Source organism: Pistacia vera, unplaced genomic scaffold, assembly GCF_008641045.1.
Source record: "Pistacia vera cultivar Batoury unplaced genomic scaffold, PisVer_v2 Contig2, whole genome shotgun sequence".
Lineage (NCBI taxonomy): Eukaryota > Viridiplantae > Streptophyta > Magnoliopsida > Sapindales > Anacardiaceae > Pistacia > Pistacia vera.
Genome location: NW_022196001.1, coordinates 907591 through 926055, shown reverse-complemented (window position 1 = coordinate 926055; position 18465 = coordinate 907591). Strand labels below are relative to the sequence as shown.

At 36.5% G+C, this 18465-nt stretch overlaps 1 protein-coding gene across 1 annotated transcript; it reads right to left on the bottom strand.

Moving 5' to 3' along the window:
* Positions 1-11966: 11966 nt before the first annotated feature.
* On the bottom strand, positions 11967-12446 carry LOC116128363 (mitogen-activated protein kinase kinase 9-like). Its single transcript, XM_031414074.1, has one exon. It carries the CDS (start codon positions 12444-12446, stop codon positions 11967-11969), a length of 480 nt encoding a protein of 159 aa, XP_031269934.1.
* Positions 12447-18465: the final 6019 nt, after the last annotated feature.

The following is an 18465-nucleotide window of genomic DNA, read 5'->3' as shown; positions in this document are numbered from 1 at the left end:
GGATGGCCGTCCATTACTTATGGACAGCCGTCCTTACACAATGGACAGGCGTCCATTCCATATGGACGGCCGTCCATTCCAGATATTTTTAAAATTTTTATATTTTAAAAAAAGGACGGGCGTCCCTTATTTACAGGCGCCCGTCTAAAATTAAGGGACAGGTGTTCATTAACATATGCACGCCCGTCCAATATATATAGATGGCCGTCCATAACCTATGAACGGCCGTCCCTAATTTTTTTTAATATTTTTTATTCCATTTGTCAATGGAACGGGCGTCCTTTAAATGGGGACGTCCGTCCATAGTAAATTGGACCCTGTCTATATAATATGGACGGGAGTTCATGTAAGTGAACGGTAATCCATATTTTATAGACGGCCATTCACTAGAAGAAATTTAATAACATCAAATGCGTTGAATAGTCTGAGCCAGGGGACACGTAGGCTGGCACAAAATTTCGGTGTAAAAACCCTGGTGTCTGTAGCATTGTTGAACCCTTTATCTAAATTAATTCAACTTCAATTAAATTCCATTAACTATTATATACTCAGTCTAACAAATATTATTACAATTAACAACTAAATAACCTAGTTAATTAATTGGAGAGAAAAACACATAAATTCAGTTTTAAAGATTAATTCATACCTGGGTATCAATCTTCTTGAATGAACATTTTTCTTTGCTTCGAGGTTGCAATTCAAAAGTAAAACAAGAGATTGAGAGAATGAATTTTTCACAAACTGAAAATATTATTATTTTTTCTTTGATTAAAAATGTACATAAGCTTCTCTTTATATAGAGAAGTCCGGATTTCAAATGAATTGAATCCGTAAAACAAGACAAAACAAAACAAGCAAAAAGTGTTAGTCAACTAAAGGTGACTTTGACTAACAAACTAATAAAAAATAACACCTAACTTTACGATAATGACACTGAGGTCCACATGTCTGCCATATGTCATACAAAGATAAATTATTACATCTTTAATCATTACAAAAGACAAAATATAATTATTACAAGAGACAATACATAACATCCAATGCCTTCTTTTAATCTAGATCATCAAATTCTGTCGGTAAAATCCTAGACGTCCACGCATTATCTTCCTCTTGTTTGATACATGTCAGCGTATTATGTGTTGGACATTTTTGGTTGTCCAAATCTCCATCCTCTAGATTTTTATCAATCTTTGAAGTTATCCACTTCTATAAAATCAATAAAATCTTTCAGAGTCTCATCTTCTTGCGCTTCCTGGTCATGGGCTAAGACCAACCTCAAAAGATTAATAGTACCTTTCATTAAAGTTTGCTTTGATAGATGGGCTAAATCAAACCCTTCTAATAGCGTTCTTAACTGGGCTTGGTTATGCTTGAAGAGTGTATCTTAGATTGTCGCATACATGTCTGGTAACACTACCACTATCCTATTATGGATATGGACAGTAGCATTTGTTTTAACAAGCTCCTCTAGTTTGGATTCAACCAATAACAACTTTGCAATATGCAACCTGGTCCAATCTTCCTCTTCTTTCCTTTGAATTTCTTCTAATGCACAAAAACCCATTTTTACCTCGTTATCTAACATAATTCGGTACCATGGTTCTCCCACAAGAAATTTCCATATCTGTACTGTTAGGAAGCGATCCATTTACGTAACGGAAACAAAAACTTTTAACAATACGGATCAATCCATAGAACCAAGATCATGGCACAAATTTACAGTTTATATCAAAACAAGAATCTGCAGAAAACTAATATATAGCTTAAGAAATCATATGCACGTTTGGAGGCTCCTCCAAGTTGTCTCTGAATGTATTTTGCTACTGACCCAAGTATAGGGTCGAACCAATATAGTCCATACGAAGATAATACAAGGAACTAAAGAGGGATTTGCTAGATCCTCTTTAGCCTTAAGAACAAAGAAGAAAAATAAAAGAAATTTGATTTTAGGCAAAAACCATTCTGACATGGGAGAGTGTTTAAGGGGCCGGAGGTTTTTCTCTTTTTCAATGAATGAGTGAAATGAAAAAATCTCTACCCTTTTTCAATTAACCTTTTTCTTTTATAGTAAAGTTTAATTGCCCTATTCTCATATAGGGTTGGGCTCCAACCCAAACACCCCTTGTTTCCAAACACTTCCAATTAGATATTTATTTTAATTCATCATTATCTCAATTAAAATCAATTAATATATATTTAATATATATATTAACATTAAACAATAATGATAATTTATTTAAATATATGCGAACATATATTTAAACGTAATTTCACTTATTTAATTTTTCTAACAAATTAAATAAAGGCTACGACCTTAGCAAATTTAATTGCACTGTGAAACTACCAAAATACCCTTTTACCCAAAAAGACAAAAATGCCCTTCTAACTTCCTCGCTCTTAAATTATCTTCTATGTGTGTGACCCATAAGCTCCTCATCATACCGGCGCGATTAACACCAATTAATCGTCTCACTATACACAAACCAAGATTGGCCCCTAGTAAGGCATCATGACCACCCAATAGATTCGGATTCAGCAAAGTAGCTACCTGTCAATGATATGGTTACCATACAATTCGATCCTTTCATGATCCGTTATCTCTACGAGACCGAGGCATAGAAATAGTGTCAACCTTCGGTTACTTTTGATATTGTGTATTCAGTTACTAGACCAATGACCTGTATTATAAACTGGATAGAGCAACAACTCAATCCCACTGTGGCCACAGTTTTAGTGTCATTGCCATTTACTGAATTGCACTGTGAGATAACTTCTTCTATACCCGAAAGTGATGAATCCTTTGTCTATCCACCATAGTCTTGATACAATCCTTGATGTAGCCAGTCACCACCGTATTGACTGCTCTGAAAAGAACTGTATTAGGCTAGTGTCAAACTACACCAATCGGTGCACAAGGTGCTTCGGTGATCTCAAGTCTAAGGATCACATGCACCACCATTCGTTAGAGGATTTGTTCCATAGACACTAGGGTTACCATCCATATGGAATCCTCTGGTGGGTCAGTCCAGTGAACTTGCTGTGGTGTATTCACCTGCAGCAAGCACCCATGTGTTGCACCAGGTTGTCATCAAACAACCTTGACAAGTGAGATCAGTCACTACCTTTCAACAGGGTCGTTCAACACTATGATAGCCTTACCGTATTATCTGTGCCCTTATTTTAGAATAATACTGGGGCTGCAAACGTTTCTAGAGTGGCCACCATATGTGCTCATAGGGTTCTCACTATCAAGATATGAAACACTTGATACCCTCATCGCGGTTCTACCATTCTAAGGACATATATCAATACATATTGCAATAATAACGATTTACGCGATATAGAATAAAATACCTTTTATTATTATTGATTACTGAATATTATTACAAAGAGTCAATTCTGCAATAATTGATTGGCTCTATGGCATCCACTCTAACATGTACAGGTTGAACATTATAGCTCTCTTGCAATGAGGAAGTAATCATGCAAGTGAAAGTGTTGACCTTTCTATTCAATACATAGAGCGTTTGTTTAACCGCGTCTGGCATATTCGAATCCACCATCGCTTCCTGTACATCAATTTCCATTGTATCGATGCATCCTCTATTCAAAAGGTTTTTGCAATAAACTTTTCTAAAGATTTTCCATGGAACGTACAATTTCATAGCGCCATTAGGATAAACTGCTAATCCTTGGACCAAATCCGCCAAGTCAGTTTTTCCTCATTTCACTATTAGATCATTTAAATTCTCGAGTTTGAGATCTACCATGTCAAACGAATGGCATTTTCTCATTACCTCGAGTTTTTGAATTCCGGCTTCATAAAGTAGAGCAATTCCTCTAAATTCACTGTCTTCATAAAATAGTTTATCAGCTTCTAACCAAGCTAACCTTCTTTCAAGTTTCTCTAAACACCTCTACAGTTGTACTTCCCCTTGACCTGTCGCCAATGCAATTCTAATTTGGGTTTCCAAATCCTCCCAGAGTGTTTGACTAGCTGAAGTTAATCTTAAGCCTTCTGGAAAGTTAAACCTCTCACAAATATCTGCATCAATTAACCGCTTTTTTTATGGAGTATGTGGAGTCACCACGCTCGCAGCGCCTGATGATGATTCCTCCGATTTTTTTGTCTTTGGCAGTGGACAATAAGCCTGTTCATGTCCTTCCTGTTTACAAGACTAGCAAACCATTGCTTTCTTCTGAGGTTTTTGTTTTTCCTTCTTAGGAGTAACCTCCTTTTCAGAAGTAATTTCCTTTGTAGAATTTCCTTTCAAACGTTGAAATTTTGGGTTTCTTCTTTCCGAAGTATCAGAGTCATAATCTCGACTCTTTCCTTCTTTAACCTGCTTTGATGCAGTAACCTGCTTAGGAGTAGAGATTACCTGCTTATCTACAGTTTTCTCCTTTTTAGCAGTAACCCTTGAAGCCGAAGTTATCTTCAAAGGACAATTCCTCCTCAAATGTCCTTGTTGTTTACACTTGGAGCATGAGAAGTGATTTCCAGTTTCCTTCTTGTCCGCCATGATCCTGTAATTCTTCAGAGAAGTGTATGGACAAAAAGTCAGCAACAAAGTTAGATTTACTATAAATATATTCAAATTTGATTCTATAGTTTGCAAACCAAATCTGCCATCTGATTAGTCTAGCTTTGTCATCCTTTAAAGACAGTTTGATAAAAGTTTTTAAATATTTAGAGTTTGTCCTTAACGTAAATTCCTGACTGATTACAAACAATCGAAATTGGTCAATACATTCTTTCACTGCTACAACTTCCTTTTCATGAACATGATAGTTTATCTCAACAGGAGAGAATTTTCCTGATGCATATCGAACAATTCGTTTAATATTATCAGTACCCTTAGCCTTAAGCACACCTCCCCAGTAAAAGTGAGATGCATCGATCTCTATAATAAGCGTATCTTCATCTTCCATGAGTTTTAAAGGTTTTAATTGCTTTGTCAAGGCTTTGGTCTGCTTAACATAATTAGTATCTTCAAGTGTCCAAACCCAAGGCACTTTATCACTAAGCTTAAGCGTCAAGCCATTGATTACATTAGCGAGATTAGGAACATACTCGCGCATGTAATTGGCTAATCCAAGAAATTGTTGTAACATGTGCTTATCTTCCAGCACATCTGGAAATTCCAGCAACTTCTTCGAGATATGTTCTTGGAGTTGAATACCTCCTTCACCTATCTTAACGACTAAGAACCTCACCTTGTTCTTAAACCATTCTACCATTCTTTCAGATAAAATCATTCCATTATCAAGGAACCTTTTGATCACCAGTCTAAGATGATTTACATGTTCTTCTTTGGTCTTACTAAAAACCAGAACATCATCAATATAGACTACACAAAAGTTAGATAAGTCTCCAAAAACCTTATCTATTTTCCTCTGGAATATTGATGGTGCTTGCTTAAGCCCAAAAGGCAGAACCATCCATTCAAACAATCCTTTCGGATAGGTGAAAGCCGTCAAAGGAATGCTTAACTCCTCTATTATGATCTACCAAAATCCTGACTTTAGATCGAATTTTGAGAAGATTTTTTCAAATCTAGCTTTATTCAAACAAGTTGATTTGTTTGGTATCTTATAGGCATCATCAATAGTTTTATCATTTAATTGCCTATAATTGATAACCATCTGCGCTTTTCCTCTTTCCTACTCAGCTCTATTCATGACCATGAATGCTAGTGAAGAATGTGGGGTTTTATTAGCGTGTATTAATTGCTTTTCTAGCAATTCTGGTATTTGCTTGCTAAATTCCTCCTCTGTATCAGGAGTATAAGGATATGATTTAGTAGTTATCATATCATCATCCTTCCTTAATTTAAGCGAAGCATATATACCGTTCCTTTCCCATAACTTTAACGGTTGATCATCAAAGCATGGAGAAAGTTTCTCTTTAAATAATTTTACAAGTTCCTCAATCCTTAAAGAGTTCTTTTGGCTTTTGTTTTCAACTTTCAAGATTATCTCCTTATGTGTTGATTTATCCATGCTCTTAGGGCATGCACCAAAGGGACCAACCCCTGCAATATACCCCCTGCGATCCGGTTTGTATGATAGCTAGGATACAATCTTTGAAAGAAAACATTACAAGCCTCATCCACTTCTTCTACTTTAGAAGTTTTTAACCACCATTTTTCCTTTTCCAAAATTTGGAAAACAATGTGATCTACTTCTTGCCTTAGTTTCACCAGTCTAAAACCATTTCTAACTTTCAAAACTTCAGGCTTAGCAAGAATAGAGATTTTATGACCTCCAAGGATAATGCGATCGTTATCCTGAGTAAATAGTCTAACTTCTGCTTGCCCTCGCAAAAAGCTATTCCAGAGAATAAAATCTACTTCTAAGTAATCCACTATTAGGACTTCGCTTAGTGTAAAAATTTTCTCGTTCAACAGTACAACCACGTTTTCAACCACATCCGTGATCATACTTTGACCTCCATCTGCAACCATATTTAGAATTGGTTTTTCCAATGATTTCCAAAGCTCCTCTGGAAAACATTGCTTTCTTGCAATACATTTCGTTGCTCCTATGTCTACAAGAACATTTAGAATATATTCCTCATATTCTAGGAAATACAATTTAGCACGAATGCAAGTGTCAATAGTTCCTTGAACGATCGAATGACAATGCATTTCATGACTCATCATCATTTTCATGCTTGAGTTTTGTCTTCATATACTGGAATTTGTACATATTTATATCCAACTATTTTCCTGCTACTACTGCTCCCAGCATCACTAGCAGTGTCATCTGCTTCCAGTATATTTTTCCTTGATATAATAGGTTGAACTTCCTTATTCTGCTCTAGAGAGACTGAGTTTCTAGGCATAGGAAGAGTAACCTCAACCTCATTATCAAGTCCCTGGATTTGAATTCCCCGATTTGGGTTTAATTCCACCACACTGGGTTGCGTCGGATATTCTCCATCGTTTCAGCCATGTAAGAGTCTTAGCATTGACTACCGTAGGTCGAATTGGAATTACAGAATCTTGTCCTGGGCCATGAACTTCAGTATCCACAATGGAGTTCATTCGTATAGGATTAACAGAATTTACCAATCGATAAATTAACCTACACTAGATTGCTACTTCGTCACTAGAAGCCATTAAATCTTCTAGCCCTGAAGTATGAATTCAAATAACCATAATCCGTTTAAGATTTGGATCCTGGAGACTAACCATATATCCTGGTTTAACAGTCCCGTAGGCATCTCCCAAAGCCAGATTAGCATGAAAACCGCCAACTAGAGCTTTTCCAAACGTAAGCCATCATCTGTCCAATAAAGCAACCTGAATAGGTACATTCATTCCTCCACGGAATAATCCTTGTACATGTATTTGTACAGCACCAAGTTGCACATAATTATACTTGCCATTTGCCCGTTTGGCAAGGTTTCTAACCTTCTGCAGCCACTCATCATTCGAGAATACCAATTCACCTTCTCGAGACTAAGATAAAGCTACACGAACAGGTTTTTCGTGTACATCTTCCAAGCCTTCATCTTTAAATAACCACTCAGAGCGTTTCTCGAAAACTTCTCTAGGTGTTAGCCTCAAAATTACCCAATTCTCCAGGTTACCCGAGTGATCCTCGTAATTAGATGATGAACTAATTATCGAGTTAGGATTTTCATCCTCATCACCGATTCCGCTATTCCTAGGATATTCATTAAGACTACTAGTACTTTGCATGAATATACCTATGTGTTGAAGATTTGAAGATTGTTCCTCAAAAGTCATACCTTTGAGTCATTCTCCGAAGAATCCGACTCTTCAAAGTAATCTGAAAATAATTCATAAACCTCATCATCCGAATCAATTTCGTATCCCCAAACTGGCTCAAATTCAAAAGTTTGGCTTTCAGCGTTGATTTCCAAAAATCTTATCACTGCCTTCTTCTTTCCCTTATGAGGACTTTTATCCGCAAAATGATTGTTGTCACCACAAATCCAGCAACAATTACAATCTTTTGTGTTTTTGCCAGATGGGCAGGTAACACAATACTTACACGCTCCGCGTTCTTTAGCATTGAGTCTACCTTTCCTTGTTAGCCTAATAAACCTTCCATGATCCAAAAGATTCCATTTATTAGTAACAAGTCTTTTTACCATATTATGGAAACGTTTCGATCTAAAATTCCTTTTACCGAATGATCTTTTCCATTTTATATGGTTTTTTCAACCTTGATGTTTAGTCGAATTCCTCGACTCATAGCCATATTGTCATGGCATTCCATCAAAGTTTTGACAACAAGATTTATTGAACTCAAGTCTTTTGGCCTCTTTATCCAATTTGGCGTTTAAATATCTTGTTCTCACGAGTTGTCTAACAGCTTTTATCCTTCCTCCCAAAGAATCAACAACTTGATTCTTTTCGACTAGAAGCTTAAACGCCTCGTTTGCTACCTTATCCCATCCTTGGGGAAGCTTAGCAAAGAAAGTATTTTTCATGACTTCCTGTGTGCCACCAGGCAACTGATAAAGATATCGTCTATATTCGCAGACGAAATTTTCAAACAGACACACGTCACAAAGCCTAAGCTTTATCAAAGCTTCTAAGGCAACTACCTCTGCATTCTCAACAAAGCATATCCTTAAAGAGTGCAAAAATAGCCTCTGCATTCTTTAAGTCCCTTATAGTATCTAACAGACATGTACTAGCTTCTAAACTTCTCTAGAAGCTTCCCGCAGCTCCTTGCAGTGTGGATCTGAGAAATCTATAAGTATCACTGAGTCCAAAATTCTTATTTTGCACATGAACCCCGTTAACAGTTTCCCATGCTTTGGTTGCATCAGTAACATTCTTGACACAATTGATGTTTAGGAAACTTCCACTAGACGGTATCTCCACCATTCTAGGTACTCCCCTAGGTATAAACTCCGACCTTATCCTTGTGGGATAAGTTTGTTTATATTTAGGTTTGGAGATTTCCTTAAGAAATCCTTTGAAAGAATTTAAAGAGTTACGAATTCCTTCAAGTGGGTCATCTTTAAACTCAAATTCCCTCAGTCTAGAGATTAGCTCATCGAGCTCCGCCTTTTTAGGTCTTGGAGTAATTTTCAAACCTCCAGTTTCTTCCCCTTTCCTTTGTTTCTTCATTTCTTCCTCATAATACCTACTGATTCTTTCAGCGTTAGAGGTAGAAATTTTCAGAATATCAACCTTCTGTTTGCCATCCGCTTTAGAAATAAAGTCTTCTTCCTTTACTCATTTCATGAAGAGGCTTTCCGCCTTTTCTCAATTACCTTGGGTTTCTTTGGCCACGAACTGTGCAAACCCTGGAGGCAATCCAGGATATTTTTCCTACAGACTTGCCGCAAACTGATCCAAAATGTCCTGACCACCCATGGTCAATCTGAATCAATTCTTAGACTAGCCGTAAAGTCTGACTCTTTATATGGTTCAGGATCTGGATCCAGTTGGGATTCGTCGTACCATAAGGAATTACCACCTCAGCCTTTTCCAACCACTTATTCCGAAGTTCCAACTCGAAAACTTCAATGGTTGAAATTCGACAGATAAAACACAAAATCTTTGTACACCCTTGACCAAAGGCCTTCTGGATAACATCCAAAAGTCACTTTACTCCTAGCCAAGTCAGATACTCTTCTCGAATATCTAGGTTTCCATTGCAGAGGTCTAACACAACTCGTTTAACCTCTTGTTCTGTATATCCTTTAATAGGCCGCACTTGCTCGATGTCACTTAGAACCAAGGACATCTCCTATTTTACTGACTTAGTAAAATAGTTAGGATGCGTTCCAGTGTCTTGACCTTTTGAAGTGCAAAATTGACCTTTTCAATCTGTCTTCCGATCTGGGTCAATTCTTCGTTTAGAGCAAATATACGATAGACTGTATAATTCACTCTCCTATCTAAGTTATCAAGCTTTGGGGTTAAAAGCTCTAACTTATCTATGACAGTATTTAACAAACCGATCTCCAGTTTTCCCTCGAGTCCATGATCCAAATGAAAACAAGTCTTATTCAAACAAACTTCGTCATTTGAACCATTATTCATGCTATGGAACTTTCAACAAGTTAACAGGGAGATAAAATATATTTATTAGAGTAAAGAATTTTCATTTGCTATTCTTGTAAATTTCTTAGTCATAATATTGCGGTTATTGTACTTGTGTTATTTAAAATGTTATGTAATTTTTATTTTGGGAGGATGAAAATTGATATGTTATTAACTTATTATGTGATGTTATTGTGTTATTGTATGTGTTATGTAATTTTAATTTTGAAAAGATGAAACTTGGTAGTTGATATGTTATTATGTTGTTGTACTTGTGTTATTTAAAGTTTTAAATGGGGCGTTTGGTTGGGGGTTATCTAAGATTACTAGGGTTAAGTCATCTTATATTACTTGATTACTATGTTTGGTTGTCAAGTAATATAAGATACCGGTAATCTTCAAATACCAACAGTGGTTACTATTGGTAATATTGGAGGTAATCTGATTACCTATATTTTCTTAGGTATTCTAAGATTACCAAGGTTATCTTTTTTTGTTACAATTTTATCTCTTATTAATAAAATGTTAGGATAATAATGCCCTTATTTTTAAATTTATTTACATGATTATAGCTTTTACTATTTCACACCAATTAATTAACTTTTTGGACAAAATTACCCTTGAATTCAAAACAAATTGCAGCCCACCCAAGGCACCACCCCCACCCACCAACAGCCGCCAATTGTCGGCAACCACTGTAGCCATCGAAACGGCGCACGGAAGGCCAAAAATGGCCACCATGGGCCGATATGGCCATTTTCAGCCAAATATTTGGCCTAAAATGGCCAGATCGTGCCAGATCTGGTCGTCAAAGGCCAGATCTGTCACTTTTGGCCATTTTTGGCTAGATCTTTGGCCGAAAATGGCCATACAGCACACAAAGGCCATTTCCTACCTTCTGTGCGCTATTAAGTTACCAGCTGCTGGCGGCCTGCGGTGGTTGCTGGCGGCCTGTGGTGGTTGCCGGCCACCGGCAGTGACTGGATTGGTAGGGGTGTTTTGTTGATTTTTCAAACTTTTATTATGGGGTTGTTTTTGCTAAGTTTTTAAATGCAGGGGGGTTTAAATAGTCCAAATAATAATCGATATTAAAAAAATAATATAATAATAATATTTAATTAAAGGACAATTCGGTAATATAAATAACATACCCACCAATTTATTCCTCTCAACCAAACATATTAATATAACATACCCACCAATTAACTAAATACATTTTCTTAAAGATTCCCAGTAATCTTTAAGGTAATCTAACTTTCCAGTAATTCAACATTCCCAGTAATCCAACATTCCTTAAACCAAAAGCCCCTTAAAGTGTTATGTAATTTTATTTTTGGGAGGTTGAAATGGATATTGGAATAGTTGTAATTTTTGTAAAGTTTGTAGGGTGTATTTGTTTTTTCAAAAAACTGTTAGGGGTTATATTTTTTTTAAAATAGGGAGGTAATTGTTATTTTTTCAGGTACATAGAAGTAGAACCAACGGTTTCGGTTTCTTCGAAAAAGGGCGATAGTAGGAACCACCCACCCTAACCAACAGGTAGAAGATATAGAAGTATATCAATAAAGCTACAGACACCGAGGTTTTTGCACCGAAAATGTGTATCGGCCTACGTGTCCCCTGACTCACACCGGTAATCCAGATGCGTGATTAAACAATAAATATTTTTCTAGTGAATGGCTGTCCATCAAATATGGACGGCCGTTCACTTAATATGGACTCCCACGTCCCAATTTAAAAGACGCTCGTCTATAAGTAAAATGGAATAATTTTTTTTTTTATAAAAATTAGAGACAACGGCCGTCCCTTCATTTTAGACGGGCGTCCGTAAATAAAGGACGCCCGTCCTTAACTAAAATATAAAAATAAAAAAAAAAAAAACTTTGGGGACGGCCGTCTAAAGCCGTCCCTTGTCCATTATTTTAGTTTTTATACAGTGAGTGCGAGAAACCATGCATGCGAGTTTTTCTTCAGAGAAAGTCCCCTTTTTTTGCAGTAATGTTTCGAGAGTGCCGGCGTCATGTACTCCATCACCATGGCAATATCCCCTGAAGGTTTTTCGAAAACGCCGTGGCACTGGACGATGAAAGGAGAGTCAATACGGCGGAGGATTTCCATTTCGCGGAAGACTTGGCGGCAAAGGGTGGAGTCGCTCTCGCCGTGGACAACTTTCAAAGCAAATATCTTGTCAGTCCGTTTATGACAGACTTTGTAGACAGTTCCACCATTTTCGTGGCCGAGGACTTGTAGCCTGTCCAAGTCTGCGCATGTTATGGCGGCTGTCACGGCGGCAGAATTGCGAGAGGGGGCGGTAGTTGGAGGGAGAGGTAAGGGGAAACGTGGGCAACGGTCGGATTCTGGTAAAGGGAGTTGCAGATTCCTCTGTCTGCGCTGCCTGACAACTGCCATTAATACAACTAAGAGCTTCCAGTTCAGGGTTTGACGAGATAAAATGAAGTGAAGCGAGGGATTATATATAAAAATTTTGAAGGGAGAAGAAATGAATGCTTGATGAAGTGAGAGAGCTAATTGGGGAAGTTGAAGATATTCATGGATATTTATGGACTGGAGTCCGTCTCATGAATGCGCTTTTGAATACGGTTAATCAATGGTTAAGTTTTACTTGCATGAAAAATCAAGGTTGCTGTATGTTTATTTGTTATCAGAAGATTTGTTCGAATAATAATTTATCCTCTGGTTAAGGTTGCTGTATGTTTATTTGTTATCAACGAGACCGGAGCTCTTATGATCTTCTGTACCACTTTATTAATTTTACTGATTAAAAAGTTTTTTTTTTGGGGGTTAATTTTTCTAAGTTTTCAGTGTTTAAAGCTACTAAAAATGATAGTTTCTGTTGGAGATAGCTTAATGTTGCTATAAGTTTTAGTTTCTCAAAATTTATGGTTCGAGTAAAGGAAATGGATGCTTAAGTTTTGATTTCTATGATTGTAGTTCCAGAAAAAACCTCAGTTGCTGGAGATGGCAGTCGTGTTCAGTGATCTTAACTCAGCCTCTGGTTTGAAGAAACTTGATGAGTACCTTCTGACTCGTAGTTATATTACTGGGTGAGTTCTATTTTGCTGTATATTTGTCTGTGTGCTCCCAAGAATAGTGATGGTAATGATGGTTACTTTCGCCTGAAGAATTTTAAGCATTTTGCTGTGTTGCTCGTATTAGGTACCAAGCTTCAAAGGACGATATTACACTTTATGCAGCTCTTTCAAAGGCACCGTCGTCTGAATATCATACAGTTTAGCCTCGCACGCTTGGTTTCTCACACTCACTGTACAAAAACCAAAATAATGGACAGAATGGACGCCCGTCCAAACGTAAGGGACGGCCGTCCAAAATTTATGGACGGCTGTCCCCAAAGTTTTTATTTTTTTATTTTTATATTTTGGTTAAGGACAGACGTCCCTTATTTGTGGACGCTCGTCCAAAATGAAGGGACGGTCGTCCATAACGGATGAATGACCGTCCCTAATTTTTATAAAAAAAAAATTATTCCATTTTACTTATGGATGGACGTCCTTTAAATGAGGATACCCGTCCATAGTAAATGGACCCCCGTCCATATAATATGGACGAGAGTCCATATAAGTGAACGGCTATCCATATTGATGGACGACCGTTCACTAGAAAAATATTTATTGTTTAATCATGCGTCTGGATTGTTGATGTGAGTCAGGGGGACATGTAGGCCGGTACATATTTTTGGTGCAAAATCCACGGTGGGTAGCTTTATTGATTAGTATATATGCTTGACCTGATGAAGTAGTGTTTCATTTTCAAAAGGTAAGTAGGGCATCTAATTCCCTGCAGTTCTTTCATTGGCCATCACTTGATGGATTTCCTATTCAGAATTTTAATAGTATTCACGACTTTAATACAATTTCCCCTTATGGTCTAATAAAATAACAATTTTAATAGAATTTTTTTTTCTTGGAAGAAAGAAAATGTGGCCCTCTTTTTTCTTGAAGACACCACCAGAATCTATTTATCGATAGATTTTCACAAAAAATATGGGTGAGTAAAAAAAGTAGCCATAGAAAATTTTCTTTTCAAAAAGTTATATAATACAACTTTGACAAGGAATGGTTAGACAAGACAAGAAACAATCAGTTTGGTATTACTTTTTGAATAACATAATACATTACATTATTTAATTATGTTTGTATAGGCAATTATTTAATTATGTTTGTATAGGCAAAAAATCGCATTTGGCTTGATGAGACCTAATAACAAAACAAACAGATTACGACCTAAGGCCTTAACCTAATCCCGATTGGGCCTATGCTTAAATTCACCTTTTAAATTATTCACTCTATGAGTTGGCCTATTCTACAAGTTCGGCTAGACTGAGTTCTAGCCCAGTAGCTCACAGTAGTCCATAATAGGAATCAAAATCCTATCTAGTTTCCACTTCTGTCAAGATCCTGGATCTAACTTAAAATGGTAAGCCTAATTTGATAAAGGGAAGAGATCATATGTCCTTCCTAATTGGAGCTCATCTACCAAGTAAGACTCAGAGTCCTATTACAATTCCAACCCCTAGGGTTCACTATATAAACAAAGGAAAACCCTCTCATTATTCATTGAGTAATAACCTGTAGCACCTAGCTCTCAAAATTCTTGCTCCCAAGAACCACAACATTAATTCGGTAACCTTTCATTCCTCAGCCCTCACTAAAAACCCCCAGCCTCACTTACTTGAGCGTCGAAGTGTCTATGGTAGACACGACACCGGTATTCATCTAGTCTTCACGTTCTTTTTTATTCTTTGTGCAAGTCCATTAGGTTCTCAATGGCTCTACTCTCACAAGATCCATCCCTTCCGAATCGACAGTAAATTTTACTGTCTACAATGTTAGAGCGGAAATGCGCATCCAAAAGTATCATAGATATGTAAATGATGGTCGACAATTATATATGTATTTATTGGTTTCTTTTTCATGTTTGGTAAGAATTTTGGGGAATTGTATCCAAATATTGCTTGATATTTAGATATTTTTTAATCATCCCCAATTTTTTTTATTTTTTAAATTATTGGGGTTGAGTTAGATAATATTTTTAAAATCAAAGGAATTTGTAATATTTTTAAAACCATGTGAGAAGATTTTGGTATTCTAGTAAATTTTTGGGTGTCTAGGTGATATTTATGCAAATGCGAAATTCGAGGATCGATTGAGACAATTATTCCCAAGCACCACTCTCTTTCCGGGAAGAAAGAAAATTTAGCCCTCTTTTTCCTCCGCGGGCCTTTATTGACAAGACTTTGACAAAAGAGATTAGTGTATGGAAACTGAGGGATAAAGACTTTGACAAAAGAGATTAGTGTGTGGAAAAGGAGGGATGAAGTTTTGGTTGGTAGACGCCGGCCACGATTGAGATCATAAAGAGATAAAATAAAAAATATATAAATTTTATGACAGAGAATACATTGTTTTTTTTTTTTTTTTTTTTAAAGAAACTTAATAAAAGAGATAAATAATAAATAAAATATATAAAACCTTGTAATTTATTATATAAAATTAGGATAAAGAGTAAAATTTAACTCTCTAGATGTAGAGAGTCAAACTTACTATTTAATTTATATTTAAAAAATAAAGAATCTGTTACACTCTTGTTTTTATGGATAAACTCTTTATAATAAAAAGTTTTAATCATATAAAGAGCCATTTGAAGATGCTCTAAAAACTATATTTTAGAAGTAAATGTTATTCATGTTAATTGAAGGGCAAAATGATAATTTTATTAGGTTAGATACTTTTATTGTTAAGGGTGGAAAAAAAAAACCCGAAAACCGAACCGGACCGAAAATCCAATTTTTTTTCGGTTTCAGTTCGATTATTAAAAAAACCGAAAATCCGGTTCGGTTTTTGGTAAAATAAAATTCGGTTACCCGAAACCGGTTTGCTGAATCGAAAATTATTTATTAATTATTTGTTTTTATTTTTTGCGTTTTTTACTCTACAGTATACTCTTTTTAAAAATAACATACACCCTTGTGTCTGTTAGTCTTGTCACTCGTGTCTAACACTAACACAAGTACACAACACTACAACAGATCTACACTCAATCTCAGCCTCTGATTCTCAGATTTCTCACCGCCGCATGCCGCAGTTGCATTCTCTGTCGGACTCACCTCACGCCGCACGTCACCACGCCACAGCCGCATTCTCTGTCTCTCATTCTCTGTTGGACTCACCTCATGGCTCACTCACCTTAGATCTCAGTAAGTCTCACATTCTCTCTTAGATATGTGTTTCCGATGGGTTTTAGATCTGGGTTTTCAGATTTGTGTTATCACTTGTTTATTCATGTTTATTTGCAGCCAAACTAAAGAAATTTATGGATTACTTTTAATATATGATCCCAACTCATCCGACAGATATACAGGTTCTCTCTTTTTCCTTATGAAATCATATTACGTAAAATAAGTCAACCGAAATTGATTTTGTTTAATCTTTTTGTCTAATAAAGGAATGTTGCACGCCCATTATCTTCCTTCTTTCTCTTCCCAAAAGTTGCTCAATTTGTTTTGTCTGCTTTGGACGGTTGGAACTCTTATCGCCAAGAATGATTCCCGATAATTAATTGGATCAGCAGGAACCCTTTTACTTCATATTCATGTTATGATAATATATGTATTTCATATGATCCTCACACATTGTATTACGAACCGAAATAGCAATAAGAAAAATCTCTTTTCTNCAGTACATCAGAAACTTGATTCATCTCTCTCTCTTAACGCCTGAAATTGTGGTGGTTTTTTATTTATTTTTTTTTTATTGGTATGGTAATTGGTGGCCACTCCATGCCCTTGCTACAACTTGAACCCAAGACCCATTGGTCTTTTAACTCTTCAATCCATCCTTCACACCATCAGGCCACAAAGGGTGGTTAATTGTGGTGGCTTTTTCACTTTGAAGAATCAGTGTTAATAACTCGTTTTTCCAGTTCCCATGAACTAGTAAAGTTTCTTCACATGGAATAAAAAAATCATCATATAACATGGAATATCAGCTGTGTTCTCTAGCAATTGTAATAATTGACATTGGAATTGCTCTCTAAAAATGTCTTTGTACTTTCAGAAGCAAAGAATATGATGAAGAGCCCGAAAAGGGTGATCGTGAAGGCAACATATGAAAATAAGGAGCTCATAGACAATGATGGCTCTTGCTTTAGTCCAAGAAGCTTATTTGCCTTGCCCACTGACAGTAGTTCCCTCATGCTGGAATCTCTCAATTTTGTAGATGAAAGTTCTGACCAGGATTTGCTGCTGGTGGACGTGCCATCCAACAGCTCATTCCCTCAGGCAGAGCTCCTTCACCCAGCTTTAAGTTTTGGCCAAGCTAGTACTAGTAGTAGCTCAGTTTATCCAAATCCTGCCCGACCATAAGAGGGCTTGCCAAACGGTTACTTGATTGCCAGGGCTATATAGGTCTTCCTTCAACCAGATCCTATGCTGGGATCCGCATACTTTGCATGCCAAATACAAAAACATCTGTGAATGAGGTTTGCTGGTTGCGCTATTTTCCCCTTGACCTTTTTTAATATGGAATGCTCAGAGATAATGGGTGGGTTTTTTGTATAGGTTGACAACAGATTGTAATATATAGCTCAAAAATGCAGTAGAGGTAGTAATTTTCAGAATTATGTATGCAAAATGTAGTTTTTTCACTTGCAAAGTAACTTTTGCGACAATCCTTTTGTTTGCTTGCTATATTTTTGCACACTTTTTCCATGTGAAGAAAAAATTATAGCTTTTTGGGATGCATATGGAGTTGACATTGTCAGAATTTATGCCATTTGGAGAAATACCAGCGCAGTCAGTTCTAAATTGTCTCTGTAGTGAGTTGAAGAAAATGCTAGGCAATCCTAATGCAAGTTTATGAGTACTCTCGCTATCTTTCTAAGGTGCTTCACAGCATCAAAATCTTGTTCTATCATTCCAAATTTGATTGGAAACATTGGTCTAGTTGCCAATAATATGGAGGAATGAACCACTGTTTAAATCGTACAAACTTATAGACTTTAGAGAGGCTGTTTATGCATTAAAGGCTAACAAGAAAAGCGTAGAGGACAAACAACTATGGAATATTAACAGGGTAATAAATTGAGTCCATTAATACAAATAAGTTAGTACTTCATCCTGGCGGCCTCGTTTAAGCAGATTTTGAGAGAGTGTTAAATTAATGCAAAGGAGCAATGGGATTTCTGCAAAATAGTTGAAATATTTGATACACGTCTATATTTATATTAGATCTCAAATGTATTTTGGATCCTGTATTTTCCAGTTGGGCAAATTATTGACCTCTGTAATCATTCAATAATGTTGATATTACTCGAAATACTTAACATGGGTACATAAGCAAAAGCTATAACTAAAGTTCTTGAACTTAATGGTATTGATAACCAACATTTG